Here is a 22,222-nt window from a genome sequence, read left to right on the forward strand (position 1 = left end):
ACCTTTTCTCCGATGACTTGAAGTAGATTGCATTTTTTGGATGAAAAGAACACAGAAAACCTGTACTTAACAGTGAAGCCATAAGCTTCAGCATCAGAAATACGAGAAGAAATACTCTTCCTTATTATAACTTTAATAAAACACACTAAACACTGGGGAATTTCAGCTAAAAATAATAATAATTGCAATAATAAATACAAATTTTAAAAAACTCTTTTTTTTTTTTTTTCAGGTAATGCTCCATGCTGTCTGCTTATTCATGTAATAATTAAGATACTTCCTTCGCTCAATTTGTTTCCAGGTTCCTATTTGCAGTCATGAAGGCCAGAGATGTAATGCGTCCTAGACTGCAGGACAGGTAACAAACCAGGGGCAGTTTGAATGGTTCATGGTTAATTTAGTCCTCTCAACACTGTATTTAATGGCAGGACAGAGGGAAACAGCACAAAAACCTCTGAACCAGAAGGATTCCTGGCCTCCTCCTGCGGCTGATGGGGTTGGAGCTGGTCATGGAGTCTGACTGCAGTGTCCTAAGGAAGGGCTGCAATATAAACCCCTGCTTGGGACTGCTGCTTTCTTTTGCCAGCRGCTCACAACACACACTGAACACTTATTTCCTGTTAATGCTAAAAGAACACAATTGATTTCATCAGTTTCCACTGCCTTTTTGTCTCTGTTGTAATAACTTCTTAGTTGCTGAAAAGGGTTTCCCCCTTATCAGTTTTCCCCCTGATATTTTCTTCTGTATTGTGAAAAATGATAAAATTAACACGGAGTTAGGACTGGGTAACAATATAATACGATACAGCATCTCCTCAAGGCAAAACCGTCTGCTTTTGTACACTGGTATATTTGATATAATCACAGCTCTGTAGACCAAGCAGTTGAGTTACTTCCAATCCACACCTCACAGTGGGAACATACAAATTGTAGTTCTTTGTTGTGTGTCAAAAGTCTTGATTTTCCGTTTTGTTTTCTAATTAATTGACTGGGAATAGCAGGCTTCAGAAAACTATAAAGTCATTTAGAATACACAAAGGACTACTTTCCACTGATTAAAAATCAGACTTAGAAACCTTAAGTGCTCCTTTAAGCTTATAAAATTATTACTACTAAGTGGGACGCTGATATAGTGCAGATTGCGAATAAAAAGTTGACTAGTAAGGTGGCAGGAATGCATTGAATGCACTACTGCAATAAAGCACACAGTAGCTCTATTTAATACACTGAGTTCAATTTTCTGCAAAACTCATCTGACAGATATTTATCAATAAAACTGATATAACTTCGGCTTTGAAACACAATGGATTCCAAAAGACAAGTACTGAAAGACCAATTTTCTAAATAAGAATTTGTCCTCAAAGGACAAAGCACATCTCTGAACACTGAATTAGAAGGGGACAAGATACAGCATTGTTATTTTTATTAAATGGAATGAACATCATGTTCTGCCAACTTTTTTTTATCTAATGCATGGAAAAGATTAATAAAATATGCTATAGCTTCCCATTTATTTATAATAATAAAAATATATGAAACAAATGTTTTAAATATCCTATTTAACAAAAGTATTGTAAAAGGGAAGTTAATCTAAATCAAAACTAGTGGCTGTAAGGATGTCAGAATTTCACATACTGCTTTAGGAGCTCTAAAGATTTATAATAACATTAAAAAAAAAGATTATAAAGTAAACTTTGCCTCTCATTCTAAAATGCATAAAATAACACAGCAAAAAGGCTAGGATCATTTTAAAATATAAATACTTTATTTAGCCATGCAATCACATTTTTCACTCACAACCTACCTTAAATAAGCACCCTACAGAAGGCTTCTGTAGAAGCACTATCAYAAGAAATGCTGGTATATCTTCTCCCAGTATTCCTAAAAAATATTCACTATTTAATACAATCTTGCTCATTAAAAATAGAAAGTCCTTACTTTAAAAAGTTTTTAAGAGCCAAATATTGCCAATTAATTGCCAGGATAATTTTAAATAGGAAAAAAATGAATTCAGTAAGTKATTTAGTAAGTGAAGTTTTTCTTTAATACTTTACTTTTTTATTAATTAGAAAAACTACTTTTAGTTTGTTTCCAACACTTGCTTCCCTGATTTCAAATCTCATCAAAAGGTCAATTTCTTTCTCTTTCCCAGAATGACTGGTACGCTCCCATCAGTCTTTCCTCTCACTCTTAAGATATCCCTCAGTCTTATCACAGAAGGATTCTCTCGTCCTCTCAACAGAGGTGCTTTCCAGCAGGGTAAGTTGAACAATTGTTTTTTCAGTCCAATTACATTTTCTTTTATTAAAAAAACAAACAACAACAAAAAAAAAAAAAAAAAAAAAARAAAAAACTGGCAACAGGCAAAATGCCTTTTATGGGCATTTCCCTCTGAGAAACGCTATACTCACACCTTCTCATTTAAGAATTTCACACCCCCTAGTGCACAACGTCTTTTTTAATACTAGTGCAAATTTCAATTCCTTGCCACCCTACTGCAGCGAGGCATCACAATTTGGCTTTCAAAGAAACTGTTTATTTTTAAGAATAAAACAAAAAATAAAAGCAAATGAGAAAGTATTAACTGGCTATTGACAGCATTCACTAACATTTGAAGTCCACATTCTATGTGTTTGTGCTGTCATCTGAATCCACACTGGAGCAATATTAGTGCTCCTAGAACAGAGTAAACTTCAAGTAAGATTTGTGCTACTGGTTATGATTAAACATTGCAACTATGTAGTAGCTTATCAGTCATTTTTCCTTCTTTCTTATCTTGCAAGTGATAACAACCCAAACTAATTTGATTTTTCCATATTTGCAAATTTTCTAATAGACTGAAATCCCAAGGGATTCCACAGCAGAAAAAAAATGACTGTGCTATTCTAATTACAGCTACATACAGATTTAGAAAGCTGTCATATTTTAAGATAATACATTTCTCATTTCAAGGAACTTGATAAACACTGAATATCTATGCATTGTACTGAAACTACTTGCATGAAAATTGTGACTTCTCTTCATTAAAATTAAACAGCTGTTAGAAAACGTTGTTCAGTTCCTCAGATTCCAAATTTATTCAACAGCGTGAATGGTGTACATGTGAACTTGTCAAGTGTGTGTCTGGCTTACTTGGATCTGGAGCTAGGAGATACCTCTACTGTAAAAGCAGTTTTAGGATGGCATTCAGTAATTAACTGTGGTGCTGGAGAAATACCCACCTTTAGAAACTCTGGAAGAAACATCTGGGGATATATGTAAATCTAGCCAATCATTATTTAGTCCTTGAGAGAATGAGAACCCCTCYACATCCCCGTCTACCCGTCCCTCTCCACCAAAAAAAGAATAGAAAAAAAAAGTATTTTGAATGCATTTTGCTTGTCCACTCTGGACATACACAGGAAATGTGAATATGCAGGTTGGGTCTTAAAGCATATTTCCCACTTTTATAGTAATGCCACACTGCACATTTCATGATGTCTAAAAGAACCTGCAATGGCTGTAATTCATCTATACATGTGACTCTTACATTCAAGTCTTTTATATCTTCCAGAGTGGACTACAGCCACAGATTCAATTATATAGCCAGATTTTTGTTTCACAACGTTAAAAAGTGACTTAATATTAATAACTTCATTGGTTAGTCTTCACATACAATATTTATTTCAATACCTGACTGAAAAACATGCCGAGAAAATTTCAATACCATTTTCCTATAAAACTCAAAATAAAATCAAGTTAAAGCATATTCTTCTTGATTGAACAACACAGTTTCCTGGACGGGAGAACTCTTCTCCAAAAAAATCTCTGACAAAGGTTTTGCCGACAGGGAAAGAAAACATGAAAGGAGCAACTGTCCCTCACCTACATTTCACATCAGTACTTCGACCATCAGACTACTGGTTATCTTAATTAGAGCCCCTTATTCTCTCATCTCCAAACTTGTCTTTATTAAAACACATGGAAACTCAAAAGTGTTTGCAAATGAAAACACCACAAAGATCAAACAYACCTATTCTTTGGGATTTTCAGTTTCCAAAATACATACTTAATGAATGTGATTATCACAGGATTTCCAAACCTGGTGTTTCTTCAAATCTAACAATATAGTTTASATGAAATTTGCCCTCTCATTCTGTCTCTATATAGAGACATATTACTATTTACATTGCTGGAAAGTGACTATGACTGACTATGAACATTGATCTATGACCTAAAGAGATGCTAGAAGGGAATAAGAGAGGTACTCTAGGTGTCAACATTATGAGGGCTCTTAAAGAAAACATCCGAGTCATAACTTGAACTAAAAAAAAAAAAGTCAGAAATACATAAATAGCAAATTTTATGAGGACATAAGAAGATTTTTGTTGCTTGTGCTTTTGGAGAACTCAAAATTGAAATGACAAATTGATACAGGTCACAAAATAACTATTTGTGTGGTTCAGAAAATGCTGGAATTCAATTTTACAAGAATTGATCTTTGGAAGAAAAAAGTTTAGTAGTATCAGAAGAAATGGTACTTCAGCAACTCTATAAGCAAAGAGAGAGAATGTCAAGTAAAATTAGGGGTATTGCATTAGCAAGTTAACAGCAGGTAAATGGCTAAAGGCAAGGCCACTACACAAAAGAAAATCATCCTGTAAATTACTAAAGAGATTTTATGCTTTGAAACTTCAAAGGCAAGTCTGTGGTCCCCAGGGATGCCGTATTTGCATTCTATGTATGTGCCAATAAAATAATAGTATAAATGCCAAGTTCTGCCCAAAGCTGGTTAGATTCTTCAGCAGCTGAATAAGTACTCCAAATGACTAACTAAAATAACCTACTCAGCAATAGACCTAGGCAGAGTAAGCAACAAATCTGTGGTTTTGAGTAGCTATTAAAAGCTCATCTAAATGTTCTTATTTTGAGATATTTCAAATATTAAAAATTATTACTTCACATTGAGAATAAATTCATAATTCATTCTTCATTCTTGATTGCAAGCAGGATCTACGTCAACAACATTMATTACTCTGTTCCTTCAACTACTGCACTATTTTTAAAATATATACTCAAAGTGTTTAAAATGTACCTAATGTATATAACTGGCATAGTTTTGAGGTGATCATACATTATGAGGCTTTCAACAGATAAGACTGCATGCTGATATGAGCTGTGCTGTCAGCTATGCCAATCATTCTATAGTGGGTGTCAGCAAATACTTTATATCATACCACATATACATTTCATCTCCGTCTCCTCATTGCCCATACAGAAATATGAAAACACATCACTAATAACTAGCTGTGTACTTTCCTCAAGTACATCATCTTTTTATATTTCATCCAAAACAATGTATTCCTTATCAGTTAATCAATGAATTTCTGAGCTGTTAGAAAACATTTTCAACAACTCCAAAAGCACTGCAGGTGCATTTAAAAGTAACTGAAATACAAAGAGGCTGCAAGGTAATGAATTATTAGGAAACTGACCTTTATAGTCTCCTTTGCTGAAATAACAATCCAATGGGCTTTCTGAAAGACGTGACACAAACTTTTCAATTAATTCTGCCAAAACTACAAAAAACAAAAAGCCATTAAAATACTGGAGGCAATGAACAAAATGTAAAACTACATTACAAGATGACAGCATGCAAATAAATAAAGCTATCTGAATAGCTGCATGTTTATTCATGTTTTTATGGGGGAACAATTCAAAGCATGCTTTCTGCTTCTGCATTCCTAACATCATTCCTAACCTAAATTAAATTTTAATAGCTTTACTGAAAATATGTTCAGTGTAAGCTGAAAGGGAAAGGGAATCACATATTATCTTTATATCCTCCAAAGATTACTTCATAATTTGTTACATGGTGTAAATATAAAATGAAATTTGGCTATAATTAAGCTACAGTATCTTATCCTATTTGTCTTTGTGTATGTGTAGACAGGAAAGAAAAAACCTCTATACCAATAAAAGTTAATGAAGTTTTAAGAGCTGTTTCCAATAAGCAATATAAGATTGCCTATGCAATCACAAGATAAAAATTGCACACTCAAAATTAAGTGATAGGAGAATTTCCTTTGAGAAAATCTATTTTCCGTGATGACCATAAAATTCTTGATTCTTGCTAAACAGAAACTCTAAATCTGCAGCGGCTGCGTAGGTAAGCCACATAACGAAATCTTGTTTCTAGATAAGAAATCTTATCTGTAAGAAATCATATCTCACATCCTAACAGAATAATAACCAACAAATCAKACAGGAAATTATCAATGAGAGTAACAAATCTCACTGAAAAATCATTAGCAAAGACCGTTTCTAATCCTTGACTCTGCAAGCTTGATACTCCTGCAGCTACTTGAGGGTTTAAGCAAAAGGATACAAGGAAGCATTTACATATATTGCACAGAGGAAGTCCATACTAAGATCACCCGTATTAAGAATTCAATAAAGCCAACAATTAACTTGTTTTAAAAGTAAATGTTATCTCAAGACAGCTGCATGACAAATTGAATTAAAAAAACAGTGCTGCAACTCTTTTCACAACAGTCTGAAGCAAGAAAGTCGATTTAGAGAGTAATGAGAACAGTTGTCTTTGGGGTTTCCTGGGCTTGCTATCATTTCCTTGGCAGCAGGTCAGTACAAAAGAACTCAAGCCATATTGTGCTCACCCGTTCCTGTACGTGATCTCCATGCACACACAGGTAGTTTTGGTGTTTTAAAGCTAGATGATTTCACTAAATCATTTCAGGTGGAAGCTGTGCAAATGGTTACAGAAGCACAGGCAAGGCACTGCAATCTGTRGTGGAGGTGGCAACGGAAAAAACTCTGGAACTAGCCTTCCCAGCAGGAAAACTAACATAGGAGACTGCAGTGCAAGTTATTTTGTGTGTGAGGGGGAGGAAAACTGAACATTAGCTCTGCCCACAGMCTGATGCCTCTTATGCTAGAAAAATAATGAAGAATATTCTCAAAGACAAAAACTTAGTCTTTCTCCCATCACTTTAAGCTCATATTTTGACATTTAATGGTAACTCTTCCTTATTTGTGACCTAAAATATTTAAAATAATATAATGATTCTGCAACTGTAGAAACAAATGCAAACAGTAATTTCATGGTCATTAATCAGTCCAACAAGTTTTTAATAGTTTGAACTTTAGTGTTCATGTATTGATGGGGGGGAGGAGGAAGAAAGATGCTTCACTACAGCAACTAAATACAGTGCACAGTTAAAGCTGCCAAATCCAACAGTAAAGAATTAATTTTGTACAGCAAAAAACTACTTATAAACACAAGCAGCCATCCCTTGGTAAATCAAAATAAAGAAATTATGCATATAAATTTTGTTCTTTCATTTCCTTTACAGGCAGAGGAAACTGCTAATTAAACCTTATACAGCTTCTTCTAAACATGACTCTAATACAGCAAATGGATTAGCAAATGCAATTTACATTACAGAACAACGGTTTATTCATTTTGTGAATACCAGAATAATTGATCTGTACACAGCCTTTATTTTTTTAAAATCAAAGGAGCTAATAAAAGAAAAGTGCTTACACTTGGAAAGTGTAAACTGCACTTAAGTTGCATAGACCTTGAAAAACTGTATCTTTTTTTGGGGAGGTACGGGAAACTTACTGATGTTGTAATGTTGTCTTTGAAATCATACAGCCTCAAGAGCTTCCTCTACCTCTTTCTCTTCTAAAGATGCCAAAGACATTTGCCAGAGCTGATTAACATTTTAATTTATTTATATGGAATAGCATAGATAAATGTCTTTTTTCTCCTCTCCTTGATTACTTTTACATTCTGTAAACAACTTAATCCATAGCAGAATTTGGTCCACAAACAACGTAATAAATATATACGCAAGTAAAACACACAAAAATCCCCAATGCACTAGAGCAACAAACAGCTGAACGAAGTTAAGCATAAACTCTCGAAAGCCATATATAGGTTTAGTGCATGAGTGTTCATATTAAGATTACTGAAATATTCCATGCTGCAATAACAAACAGGAGCAACATTAAAAGAATAATATATGGCATAATTCACMAAACTTAAAATCTGCACATTTGTTTCCTCTCTGTTAGAAGGCATCCACATGCTTGACCTAACCAGTCAAATATTTCAGTTCAGTGCTYGAGTTAATGGGAGAAGTGACAGCTCAACTGCTAAGCATTTTTTTTTTCCTGAAACTCAAGCACAAAATAGATTTTCCCCATTCAAACGTCTTTATCTAAGTGCCTATCAGGATCTTTCAAAGCTTTTAATGAAGTCAGAGAGGGAAAGACATGTAAGTGGAGTGTATCAAAACAAACTTAGCACACAATTGCAGGGTTTTCACAAAACACGGTGCCTTTCAAGAGAACATTGTTGTGAGATGACAGGTGATCTAGACTATTTTTTTTTGCGTCTTAATACTAAGCAAATGAGCTGTTATTTACAAGCTTCCAAATATGTTCAYGAAGATGGAACTATGAAGCAAAGCCAGGATGGTTTAACAGCACTCAAGTGAAGTCATTCACGAAGAGTTGATGCACAAAAGACAGGTAATTAAAATTGCTTTTAAACAGTATCACAGTAACAAATTTAAAAAAGATGCAAATCAAACTGCTAATACGTAGCCACCACAAGAGGTTACCCAGTATCTACACTCTAACACTGTGAAGGGTTTAAGCCAGAAAAAAMCAAAAACTACAAGGTGCCCCTAGAGAGCTGTTTTATATTTACTACCACAAGCATCAGAATTTTTTAGATTCTTTAATGGATTTAGTTTCTAGATCATATTATGTACCAACTCTCAGATGTTTCAAATGTGTTTAAACCAACCAAACAGGGAAAAAATACTCTCTCAAGAGTTACAGTCTTTTATGACTTATATTAAGAGAGCAAAATTCAAGATTTTCAAGATTCAAATTCAAGAGCAAAAATCTTGGACAGTTGGCTTCTTTTTGTAGTAGCAGTCAGAGATTTAACTCCATCAACTTCAAATTGCTCAATAAAAACTTTCAGCAATTCCATTATTAATAGTAACAATGGAGAGGCCTTTTTGAATTCTGAGSAGCAGTTGGAGGGAGTTTTGATTCTTACACAGTGAAATAGTAAAATAACTAATGGTTGTATTTTGTCTGAGAAGAAAACACCATAACATAATATAACATCTTTAATAATGGAAAACAAGCCTTTTAAATTCAATGCTAATCAAATAGTGTAATCTTCTCTCACATGCATGTACATTCACAGGCACTTACACTAYGTAAAAGATAGTCAAAAAGGTAATCCTCTTTTGCAAATGTTACATTCAGAATTTGGTCACACTTAAAAAAAAAGGGTGGGGCAAGTAAGAGATCAAAAGAATTCAGATCTAATTGAATTATCTTAGAAGACTTCGGTAATATTTAAAAAGAAAAGCTTAGAAAGCCTACGTGGTTCTTATACAAAATAATAGGTTCATTTGAGAACCAATTTAGAATGGAAATCTAATTCAGTTGCTCTGATTTGCCTTCTTGAAATCACAGCCTAGAAAAGTTTCTTTCACACACGAGAGCCTGAGGGAGACCACACTGCAGGCTGAAGTTAGTCAAGTCTTTCATCTCACGAAGGCTGAAGCTTAAACCACACGCTCCTGCAAAGGGAGCACACGTAGCAGCACAGCTGTCGCTCACAGAAGTTTCTGTRAATGCAATATCGTCTCAAACCACACAGCTAGCAGAAATATTGCGTTTCCAAAATAGCTGCATGCAGATCTGCCTCACTTAAACAGCAACTTTCATAGCAGCACAACTTTTATTTATGTTATTGCTAGCCTTTAATAGTATTTTTGAATTTAGTATTTCATTAAGCCAGACTGTTTCAATTTTCACACTTGTGTGGCTTGTGAATGCACTTACAGAAGCTGCTGTAAAGGGCTAAAAAATTCCATGGATAGCTTTCTGGCTTACTTTTACTTCCAACTGCTTCATCTCAGCTGGAAACAGCTAATCAGAAGAAATCCTAATCTCTTCCTTTTGGGTAAACAAATTGTAATGATTCCCTTTAAATTCTTAATTCTAACTGCTGGTACCTCCAGCAAAGTTGCAGGAAACAACCTACACAGGTTTGAGGCTGTGTGTAGAACACTGAAAAGCATAAAAGAATAGAATTCTACTTTATTTTTCTTCGTAAGCTAGCTACATTAAGCATATGTTCTCTTTTTATATACAATTTAGTTTATATACAATATATAATTCCTTTTGTATGTAAGAAGACAGACTAGCAATTTCTAACATTAATTTCATGTAATACAAGAAGAAATCTGTCTAGAAAATGCTGTATTCAAATAAATTGATATTGCAAAGACTGAATTGTGCTTCACAATCTGTGGCATTAAAAAACACTCACTGGAATAATAGTTCTGTGAGAAATAAGCAAGAAAAGGAAACATATCTCTATTGCTTGCAAAATCTAGATTTTAAGGGCTCTATTCTATTTATTCTTGCAATAGCAGAAGCTCATATGAAGTATATTTGGTATTTCATAAAGTATATTCAGTATTTCAGTTTACAAATCTCCATTTGTTCACCTGTCTTACAGAACTCCTTTCCCTTCTCCACAAATATATACATTTGTGGATGTGTACAATATACATAATAAACACATAGGTAGATTATAAACAAACACATGCATATTCTGCCTACATACACACATTCCTCTGAACAGAAGGTAAAAGGTCTGACTAAATTAACACCACCTGATATAAACAYAAACTCATTTGAAACAAGCTACAAGAACAGAAAGCTTGAAGAATTTTGAAAGTTTCAATAATTATGACTTTCAATCACATTTACATAAGTGAAAGTTTCTTATTTGTTACTTTTATACTGAATTAGTTCCTCTGTAAATCACGTACACCCTGGTGTGTCTCTATATATTACGGTAAAATTCAGGTTTCTTACACAAACCACACATGTTGTGCTACTTTGATTCCATATAGAATATATTTCTTCTGCCTTACTGTCAGTTGTATTGATCAGTTTCTAAAAAATTTAAACGGAAGTCTTTGGAATATGTAAGCAACAAACTATGTACATAACTAAACTATGTTCAAACTATGTACTAAGCATCTTCTTTAATCAAAAGATAAACTTTTATAATCAAACATAATCAATAATCTTAAAGAACTGCAGGTCAGTATTTCCTGAAAGCACATCGTTTCTTTATTGTTAGGTAATTCTCTGTTACAAGTTTGGTTTCCAKTGCCTTATGTCACTTAGGTAACTGTTGATTTTATTTTGGATGGTTTAACTGCCTGACACCTGCAGCTGCAGCACAAGCTCRCTAYCCATTAGGAAATACACACAGAAGGYAATAAGAAAAAACAAAAAGGTGAATGAGTGGATGCACTGATGTTTAGTAAGGCTTAATTCTGAAAACAGAATTGACTATWCATATCATTTATTTTCTCCTTTAGAGTAATTTGCTGATATCTGGAAAGAATTTTTCTTTCTCTCAGACTTTCCTYTCAACTTTCTGAATACCACAATCATGCACCTTTAAAAAATTTGAAGGAAAGCTTCAGAGCTCTCCTCCTCTATCAGACTTTGCACAAAATCACCAGTGGGTTTAAAGGTTATTCACAGGGCTGTGATCGACACAGACATGGATTTAAACAAAACAGGAAGCATTAATCTTGTTTTCATAGGAAAAAAAGTACGAAATAATACAATTCTCATAATACGGAACGGACTAATTAAAAAGGTTTAAGTCAATTTAATTTCATTCTCAATGTAATTTCATTTTCAACGTAATTTTTTTAAAGATTGTTTTAATGGCATTTTGTTTGCCTTTGTTTAGATGGATAGGCAATACTCACTTGTTCCACTGATGATATCAGGTTTGGCTTTCATGACTTTGCAGAACAGTTTTCTACAGTTTTCTGCCCAACCAGTTGGTTTATCTGGATTTTTTAAAAGCGATAAGAGTTTGTCCAGATCATTATCTAGAAAAAAGGAAGAGTATAATTCTTTTAAAACTTTTTTCTTAACTATGCTAAGTAATGAAAAGTTGTAAACTACACACTACCAGATGCATGTAGCAGATGCATTAAGAAACAAAAAAAAAAAAAAAAAAAAAAAACATTTCAGAGAAAAACAGAAAAGTCAGATGCAGCTGAAAGCCTTGTCATTGCGTGGTATTTTGGTAGCCCTTACATGTCAGGAAGACCAGACCAATAAACTACTCCTCATCCTATGAAACTTACACTGGAGAAGCAGGTAGTCCTAAAGCTGGCCACATTCCACTCTACACAGACAGGGAACTTACTTGTAGGGTTTTTGAACATTTAAGATGTTTCTGAGACACATCTTTATTAACTTGATACTTTATAATCTCCCTATCTCCAAACCATAAGAGGTGGGGGAAAAAAAAGTAGGTCAATATTTCCATATAATTTCATGACTTGGAGAATAAGAAAAAAAAAATGGGGGAGGAATGGGAAAAAGCTCTAACAAATATCAAATTCACGAGAACAYTGAAGCAGCAGCACTATTTTGTTGAACATGAAATGAAACATGATTGATGTGAAAGTAACAGCGCTGCATGGAAAACTCCTGCCTCTTTATATAAGCAGGTTTCCTTCAAAGGCTTCTAGTCTGGTCGGATGCTAAGCCTCAGGGTGCTCCACATATCAAGTACATTTGGGAAAAATACACTGGGTTGCCCACAGTACGAGGCATTTTATACTGGCTTTAGGGATGATCTTTGGAATTTCTCAGCTTTAAATTAGGGACTTCAAATGGCGACACTTGTTAAACTAAAAGTTTAACTTTTGCACTGTATGAGTCAACTCACAAGTTCTCTTTASTCACAATATTTATAAAAACTTATTAGAATTTCACATTGCATTCTTGATTCCAGGGGCACCCAACATACTCCAGCTGAGGGCCACGGGCCCTTCTTTGGTGTTGTCAGAAGCTGAAACAGTTTAATTAAGGCATTTTTTGTTTATGAACCCTTAGACTTTGCACCCAAGCACTAAAACAGGGTCTTTTGGAATAATGCTGTCACATATAAGGCACAAATACATCTGATAACATCTGATGAATGCATGAATGCATTATGAGTTCAGCTTGGGCATAAAACAAATCTGTGCAACTGTTTAACAAAAAGCCTTTGTGAAAGAATCTTTCTTAACACAAAGAAAAAGTTGCAAAGATAGTTCCTTGCTGTTACTTTAACCTTGTTATTAAAACCATATTCTCTTTTCCTACACAATAGGGAGGCATGTCTTCAAAATTAAAACCAGTACTGATGCAATAACAAAAGGAGAATAAGTATGTTCTCTCTCTTAGCAATAAAACGCTTTTTCACCCTCTATTTTCTACAGAACTAGAGGAAATTACACATATTTTGCCACTTTTATATAATACAGTATCACAGGCTGAGGCAATAAATTTCATGACTAGCCAAGTCTAAAAAGATGTTGAAAAAAGTAGAACTACAGTGACAAACACAATGCTAGCATGCAGTCATCACCACTGAAAATGTTGGGTTGGCTTTCAATGCTTATACTTAGAGCAAGAAGGATTCTCTCTTTAAATCAAATACCTTCAGGAAGCAAAATCTCCTTCAAGTCAGCCTGACAAATGATGACCCAGCRTACTGGGTAACGCAAAGTAGCAAGTAAAAGAAATAAAAGAATTTTGCTTATCTATGCTTTCTCAAAACCAGCATTTCTTACCATATGCGCAATCTGACAGAAAATACTGATATAAAGGAATGACTGTTCTGTTTATTTTTAACATAAGGCTGAAGAAATTTCAAATTCTAATGCTAAGTTTCATAAAATAATTTTATGTTAAACAAAATTGATCAAAACCACTCTTCCAGTAGAAAGCATCAATCATACAAAATAGAAAGAATCAATAGGAATTCCTCTCCCTCGGCAACTTTGTTCCTTGAATACTTAAGGCTGACAGATTGATGCATCACTGACAGCTGCCCAGGTGGGAAAGCTACAGGACAGCCCTGAAAGATAACAAAAACTTTGTTTCCTTTTTTTTCCCCTCCCTCTTCTTTTCAAAATACAGAACATTTCTTCTGCCTGACAACTTTTATTTTTTCACATGATATGCATGAGTCAGGAAGAAAGTAAGGAAGGGGATGTGTATACAAAAGGAAAATGTTATGCATCATTATAGGAAACTTATGGAATTTAGTGTTCAGGCACTGTGAACAACAACTGGCACAAGCGCAGAGCTGAAAGAAAGTTAAAAAATGAGCAAACAGAAGAGTAAATATTGCAGTTATTTAACCTTAAATAGCCTACAGTAGATATTATAAGTAAAAAGCCCACATTATTTTAATAGCTGTACTCTAAATAACAAAGGGCTGCTTTGAAAAGCACTTAACAGCTCCTTCTCAAATTATGTTACTAAAATAATAATTGAACAATTAAGACAAAAGAAAAGCAACAGGGTATCTTGCTGCAGTGCAAACAGGTGGAAATAACATAATTAATTTCCACAGGTAAATAATGATCTCCATAAATCATTTGAAGCTTCACTATGAATTATACTCAACAGAAATGAAGCATTAATGCACTGCTATCCAATAGTTTCCCAATTCAGAAAACTGCTTGAAATAATTAATGCAAATTAAGTTGCAACTCAGTAAATTTATTTTTCCATATATCCCTTCCTCAGGCAATATATACCATACAGACGAATGCCTAATACCTGCAAAAAGAGGGAAGATATTTGTTAAGTGTGAAGCACTGCCGATATTCCTTAGATACAAATGCACCCTTTGGGTGACTCTGCCTATTCCAAGCACCACCACACTTCAAGCAATATAGGTATTAGCTTTGCCTACGTAAATGATAACTTTATTTTCAGTTTGATAAGGCAAAACATCCAGTTGCCAACATGTTTGAGAGCACCACATCAAGACACAGCATGTAACATGCAAGCGCTCTGTAAGACACAGACTTTGGACGCTGCTACTAGGAAATATATGCTCCAGTCACTGCAGAATTAGCCCTGCTTTGGTTTCTCCTACAGCTAATTAATCATGCCCCTACCCAGCTGTTCAAACCAGAAAGGTTCTACTGATGCATTTTACTACAGACCTTCAAAAGAATTAAGGGATAGAAGAAAAAAATATTTACTTAATTTTCTCAGCAGAAAATTCAATGTGCAAAAACCTTTTTCACCAAACATCTAGCATGCTACTTTATCTATGGCTTCTGTTACCCCAGCTACTTCCTTGAGCTACATAAGGTCTGGTTTCATTGAAAGGAAGCTCCCTGACCTCAATAATCCACCACCTCTTCAGAGAACAACAGTCAGTCTGGATTCAAAATATTCACCCAGTAATTTCAGCTTGCCCCCAGAAAGACAACCTTCATTTAACAGAGACACCTAGGAAATAAAGGTTCTTTTATTGCATCCGTCCTTCAACAGCATCTGAAGGAAGGGTCAGAAGAAAATATCTTCAGAGGCAGTAATGCCATTTCTGTGTGCACCTTTGTAAACAGCATTTCCTCCTTCCTCAGCACTCTGCAATATCCATTCCGCAGCATCACTTACCAAGTAACACATCAAGAAACAAACAAAAAACCCCAAACCACCACTGATAAAAAAATCTCAGGATATATTTTCACAGCTAGCAGCACAATAATAGAAYGAGGAACCAATTTTGAAAGGAAAAAGAAAAGGTGAGCTTCTCTTCAGGTGTCTGCCTCCTGGGAAAAAACAATGGAGGTAAATGAGAGGTCAAGGCAGAGAGAATGAAGTCTGTACTTACAACCTTTTCTATTTCACTCAAATTAGTGCTACATTCTCACACAGCGCTAAGAATCCAGTGGTTTTAATTATCCATGTAATATAAACTACTGTCAAGAGGACAGGAATGTTACCACACAGTTTACATAAACTCCACAGTACTCAATTCAAATACAGACCTCTTTAGGATACTGCAGAAATACTGTGCTGGCCACAGCTCATTAGTGATACATATAGCAATATTACAAATATAACAAATCTACTTCCACCCTTACAGAGGGCATGAGTGTTTKCATGGTTGCTAATTCGTGAGCTCTGTAGGAGCCCTGTTCACCTTTCACTGAAGCAGAATTAAAATCAAGTAACTGCTTGTCTAGCTCTGAGGTTTTAATAGCCAAGTGTTGCCTAACAACACAGATTGTGAACATTCACCATTTCAGAAGAGATACTCATGAAATCTCCAACAAATATTTCATGATCTTTCCCAGATGCAGTTTGAATGAATTTCTTATTAATTTGTGACAAATCTTTTTTGCCAGCTCAACCGACTACTCCTTTTTCTGCAAAGGGGCACGGAAACCAAATCCATCTGCCCTCTTTACAACCCCCTCTTATATAATCAGACACTTGCATCACTTCAGCATCAGACAGTCCCAATTATTTCAATCTGTGCTCACATATCATGCTTCAAAGTTCGCATATGTGAACTTTGTAATTCACTTCACTAAAGATTCTTGTCACTGTGCTGCAGAATCTCTCCAAGAATCAATGTGTATTTTCCTCAGAACATGGTGCCCAGGGTAGCCTAGAGGTGCTCCATCCAAGGACTCACCGGCCTCAGCTGATGGGAAGAATAACCTCCTCTCTGTCCCAGACGGAATACCCTCAAAGCTTCTTTTTTAGCAAATTCAGTGTTATTTGACAAGATTTCACCAAGTTCTGCTTCCAGYTGGTTGTCATCCCCAAAACTCAGAAATACGACCTGCGTGCCATTATCCAACTTGCTACGTATGAGTGACACAGTTGCTCCAACTGAGAAAGCTGAGAAAGATTCCGTGGGATTTGTCAAAATTTAATTTTCTAGTTTGATAACAGCAGTTAATATCTCCTTAATACAGTTAAGGTCTCCTTAAAGATTTTTTTTTTAATAGATTTACAACTATTTTATAGTGATTTGATCTAGAACCTCTTTTTAATCCTTGGCCTATGAAAATTGTATTGAGAACCATGTAACAATATTACTAAGGTAAAGATTCGGACATTTTTCTCTTCTTGTATAATTTGTCTCATCATGGAAGGCAGTTAGACTGATTTACTCTAATAAATTTGTCAATTCCTTTAATAGTATTATTTTTCTAGATATCTATGAACAGCATATTTTACCTTTGATCTACTTATAATGCACGCTCCTAATTTCTTGCACTTTTGAAAATCTAAAGAAATTCAAGAATAAGCATATCTCAAGGGTATAGTGAATACGACCAGACACAAATAGTTAATTTATTATGACAATTTACCAGGTTGTTTCTGTATAATTTATACAAATTAAAGTTTGAAAAAAGAGATTTTTCGAGATGAATTCAACTACTGCCTAGATAGGTCTTCAAAGGATTCTTCAGTCTGCCCACACTCCAACTGATGTTCAATGTGGAAAACAACTATCCTAAATACTCCCTGTTTCACACACCACCAAAGTCTGAAAATATAAGGAACAAAAAGATCCCACAAAAAACATGTAGCTTAACTGTGCTGTCTTCCTTCAGTTATTAGAGACAGAATATATCTCGTGAGTCAGCCACCTGAGCCTGGCCAAAAGGTTAATCTTGAAGTTTGCATAATGATTAGATTACTAAATAGAGGTTTGCAGGTTGCACAAGGCAAGATAAGCAAAATCAACTTATTTAGCTACAAATGCAGTCAAAAACATACAGCCAAAAAAGATCTCGGAGTATCTATGAAATTAAAAACTGAAGAGAAGGAACTAAAATCAGAGATGCTTGGCATCTACACAATTTGCATGTTCTGTACCTTGTCTGAAATCAGCTTTCTTAGGGATTTTCAAAACATAGCACCTTGGCAAAGGTAACGATGAAAACATTGGCCAAGGATATGGATCACTGCCCTAGAAACACAACCAGAAAAATTGAGTTAGGAGATGTATTAGCAGCAGTTGCTTGGTTAACACTGAAGTAAAATTCACTGAATTATTGCCTATGCACCGAAACTACGCTTGATACTAGTACTTAAGAAAAAATATTCCACAATACCAGTATTTAAGTTGATACTCCACAATTAAAGTTATAGGATATATAAATCCAAAAGAACTTCAACCAGAACCTGTGCTAGTAAACACCACTGACAGCTTTTAGTTCTTTTTTTCTTGACAAAAAGAAAAATTGCAGTTTTCAAAAGAAACAAACGAATATATACACACACACACACACACAAAAAAAAAAAACAAAACAGAACATTTCCATTTTTATACATTGTATACAAAGTATTTCCATTTTTATACATTGATCTCTCTGTCTTTGCTATGCTGACAGTAATTTGCATCTCATCTTCCTACGAGTGACAGTCCGTGAGAGGGAGAGCACTTAAAGGAACCGCTTAATGAACACTGTGTTGTTGGAGCAGCGATGACAGTTGCAAGTATTAGATACTGCAGATGAAAACACAGGCAGGGAGAAACAATCACATAAGAAGAAGATTTAACAGATGGAAAACTAATGAAGAAAACTCAGGAATATAAAAATATAAACATATACAAACCGCATTCATTTTCATAATGGCAGAAGCAGCATTTAAATACACTCATTTGAACATGTCATTTTCTAGGCAACAGCTGAACACCTGCTACAAGGAATAATACATTTTTTTTCTCCGCACATCTCTTCTTAGAAACTCTGGCAGGTCTTTATAAAACTAAAGGTAAGATGCATTTCTTAATGTTAAGTAATATGCTGAACTACCAACAAAATTTTTCACTTAATAAAGGCAGGCGTTAAGAAAAGAGAAATGTTTAAACTTTGTGCTCTGACCTTATCCAGGACTCTTAAAGGTAAAATCCTTTCCTGTGGTCCTCCAATAAGATTTATTCTAACAAGAATATGATTTCTCTCAATTGACAGACCATCAATTATAAAATCTCTGTTAGGAAAAAAAAATAAAAATAATCAGAACCGCTTTGATTTACCATCATTCATGCCAGAAWTCATTAAAGAACAAAAATAACCCTAGAGACACACCAGAGTTAAACCAAGACTTGGACAACACATAAACATGAAGAAATAAATAGAAATATGAACTACCCTGAGATGTGTGAAAATGCTGTCCTCATTTTTTGCTCCTCCTACCTACTACTCAACTGGAAACACTTAAGAAATTAGTGGTCATTAGTAGAAAATTTCAAAATTGTTGCCCCCTTGATCAGTCAGGGTAGAAGACAGTTCAATATCAGGTCAAATTTAGCTCCTGATTTGGTCAAGCAGCAAATTTCTGCTTCCTTGAAAACACAGAATTACTAAGAACTAAAGGCACACCCAAMATGTTTGAAATCACTGTGTAGTTCCAGCTACAAAAGTTTTTAAAAGGAATAAAATCCATGTTTTATACACCAAGTTTCTAAACCTCTGTTTATGGAATGGAGGTCAGCAGCAACAGGCATGTAACAACACTCTGCTTCTGTTGACTTTTGTCCCATAGTTTGATTTAAGCTCTGTACCTGTCCCATACAGTAAACAAAGGCAGTGGAAACTTCCTAATACTCAACAAGCTGAGGAACAGGAAATAAACTATCTTCAACTAAATAAACATCCATCACTGCTCCGCAAATAGATTTTTCCTCATACTTTTCCATTTGAAAAGATGTATCATGCAATTTTAGTTAAAAGTCAGCAATGAGAAGTCACAGAAGTTGGAGAGTTAAGTTATAAATACAGAAATCAGGGTTTTGATGATGCATTTAGCATGTTATACAGTATAATATTTAATAGTTTGAAAACCATATTTCACAACATTTAGAAGATAATTTTAGTGACAGCATTTGTATGAGTATAGTCAGCAAGGTACAAAGACTTTTTAAGGAAAAATGCTTTCATGTTGAAATAACATTTTTATCGGTCACATCTTACCCTTGTCCTTCAGAAGTTTCTATGACATTTTCCTCCTGAGCAGTTAGTAAAACTTGCGACACTTTATACTGAGTCTCTAACAGTAACAGGGTGTTGAGCTCAGAGCATAACACATTTAACAACCTGCAGAAGGACACATTGAAATGACGGAACTTCAGTCAGGAGTCCAGTAATGCAGAATAAAACAAAGGTGAACATGTTTACGATATCTCAAAATAGAAAGAAATTAGAAGCAAAAGCCTGAAGATATCCAGACCGAACCAAGTCGGGTGCAAGTTTTAATATCCTTTTTAGCTACTCAAGTGGCACAGCCCTAAGTAAACAGACAGAGGTTCCCAATGGATTTTTCCTGTGCACTGAACAAGCAGAGAAAACATTCACTGTTCAGCTCAGCCTGCTTTATGTTTGTACTGCAAAAAGAAGCRTGACACAGACTTAATAAGACATTCTGTGTGAAACGGAGAAATTACACAGCAATGGGCTGGTAAGGCAACTTAGAATCAAGTTATCCTTGGGGAAAATAAAATCAAGATAAAAATACGTATTTCCATTAGAGAGTATTTCTTTAAGCAGTTCCGTGTAATCTGATTTAACACAGATCAAAAGCAACAAAAGATTTAACATGCAACAAAAACAATGCATCTGTTTGGGAGTTTTTTTTCTTTTAAAGGTCAGAAATGAACAGCTGTGGTAAATTAAGTTAATAATCACAAGACCACACGACAGCACATGGCACATTAAATACAATTTTCTTTTATAACTTTAGGCCAAATTAGCAGTGATAGTGCTCTACTTCAATATATTTCATGAAAACATCAGCAAAGGCAATCCAAATTGTATTTTTTTTTAACACTATTCACTCTAATACAGCAACAGGATTTTCTCACTGGAAACCTCTTATTCATGGAAAATGGTATGACTAAATATTCTTGTTATTCTTATTTTCTATTTACCACAGCCATTAACCACATCATAAAAGAAGCCTTACCATTATATTTTCCTTCTACATAAGATTTTATTGGAACTAGGCATTATGTATAGTGTGAAACTTCTGGACTGTTAGTCAATGGTAGTTTTCTTCCACATAATTCTCAATATGCTTCTACAGTCAACAATAATTTGCAAGCCATTCTGGGGGTAATTTAATACTGCAAATTCACAAAATCATAGCCAAGGAATATACCAATAGCCAAGACCACTTTTTGTAAGTAACTTTGATCTGTTCAGCTTCAATCCTCTTCGAGATYGATTTTCTATTAGCTATTTCCTTACATTGGATCATTCCCAGTATTTCCTTAAGGCATAAAAGGAGAAATGATGGTTCAACTACAATAATTATTATTTCATAGAAGAAAGAAAAATACACACGCAGAGCATTGGAATCATTATGAAGATACACAATTCATTCTGCTAAATATGATAACTTTTAATGGTAAGGATCTGACTAAGGTTTCCAGCAGTGAAAACCACTTGTTTATAACATCTCCTCTGGTACAGAAGGCAGAAGAAAAAAAATAATCAAATCAAAATATAAACAGAGTTGGGTAAGAAGGGACAGTGGTAGGATAAATGACAAAATAGATGAGTTCCTAATGTAAGCAATCTCTGCTGTAATTTCTACTGAAATTTTCATCTACACTGAAAAATATAATTAAAAAAACAGTCCTTAAAGTACAGACATTAAAAGATAAAACTCTTCCTCTATCTTCCAAAATATTACAAGTATATACTAAAAGTAAAATAATAAATATAAATTAACACTTTATAGTCTGCCTATTTCTGAGTATGCCTGAATGCAGTTGCTGTTTTGTGTTGCTTTTTTTCCCTTGATGTTTGAGACCTAAGAATTGCAGCAGACCATAGTGGTCTCACTATCCTCTCTACATGGAGTACACACTTTGATGAAGAGGCTACAAAGACCGGGCAAATATATACTATAAAATTAAATTGTATTTCCACATTTAACAATGTTTCATTTGATAATTCTACCTTCTACTTTAAAAATAAATTCTAAAATACATTAAAAATTCCATCTTTTCAGCAAGATTCAAAACCAAATTAACTGATTTTCTTCAACTGTTCAAATATTATYTGCTTTGAACTTTGATCATATACAAAAAGCTCAAAGGAGAAAGGAGAAATTTGCTTCTGAAATACAAATGCACAAAGGAGATAAAAGTTCAGGGCAGGGAAGGGCTCAGACAGTACACTTCATAGAAATATAGAATCACAGAATGGACCTTTAGAGATCATCTAGTCCAACCCCCTGCACATGCAGGGTCACCTAGAGCATGGGGCACAGGGTGGCATCCAAGTGGGTTTGGAAGATCTCCAGAAAA

The 22,222-nt window shown here is 34.6% G+C and overlaps 1 protein-coding gene across 6 annotated transcripts in view; it reads right to left on the reverse strand.

Moving 5' to 3' along the window:
- TBC1D32 (TBC1 domain family member 32) overlaps positions 1 to 22,222 on the reverse strand; it is a 65,200-nt gene that overhangs the window by 10,345 nt on the left and 32,633 nt on the right. For 4 of the 6 annotated variants that reach the window (XM_026054582.1, XM_026054581.1, XM_026054580.1 and 1 more), the window contains 5 exons: positions 19,884 to 20,006; positions 18,792 to 18,900; positions 17,779 to 17,872; positions 11,841 to 11,966; positions 5,475 to 5,558 (listed from right to left, as the gene is read on the reverse strand). In XM_026054582.1, the coding sequence (XP_025910367.1) occupies positions 5,475 to 5,558; positions 11,841 to 11,966; positions 17,779 to 17,872; positions 18,792 to 18,900; positions 19,884 to 20,006 (536 nt within the window). The remainder of the gene's footprint in view (positions 1 to 5,474; positions 5,559 to 11,840; positions 11,967 to 17,778; positions 17,873 to 18,791; positions 18,901 to 19,883; positions 20,007 to 22,222) is intronic. The other 2 variants (XM_026054583.1, XM_026054585.1) reach the window with 2 other exon arrangements.

This window comes from Nothoprocta perdicaria, unplaced genomic scaffold, assembly GCF_003342845.1.
Source record: "Nothoprocta perdicaria isolate Ctin4 unplaced genomic scaffold, notPer1 scaffold_123, whole genome shotgun sequence".
Lineage (NCBI taxonomy): Eukaryota > Metazoa > Chordata > Aves > Tinamiformes > Tinamidae > Nothoprocta > Nothoprocta perdicaria.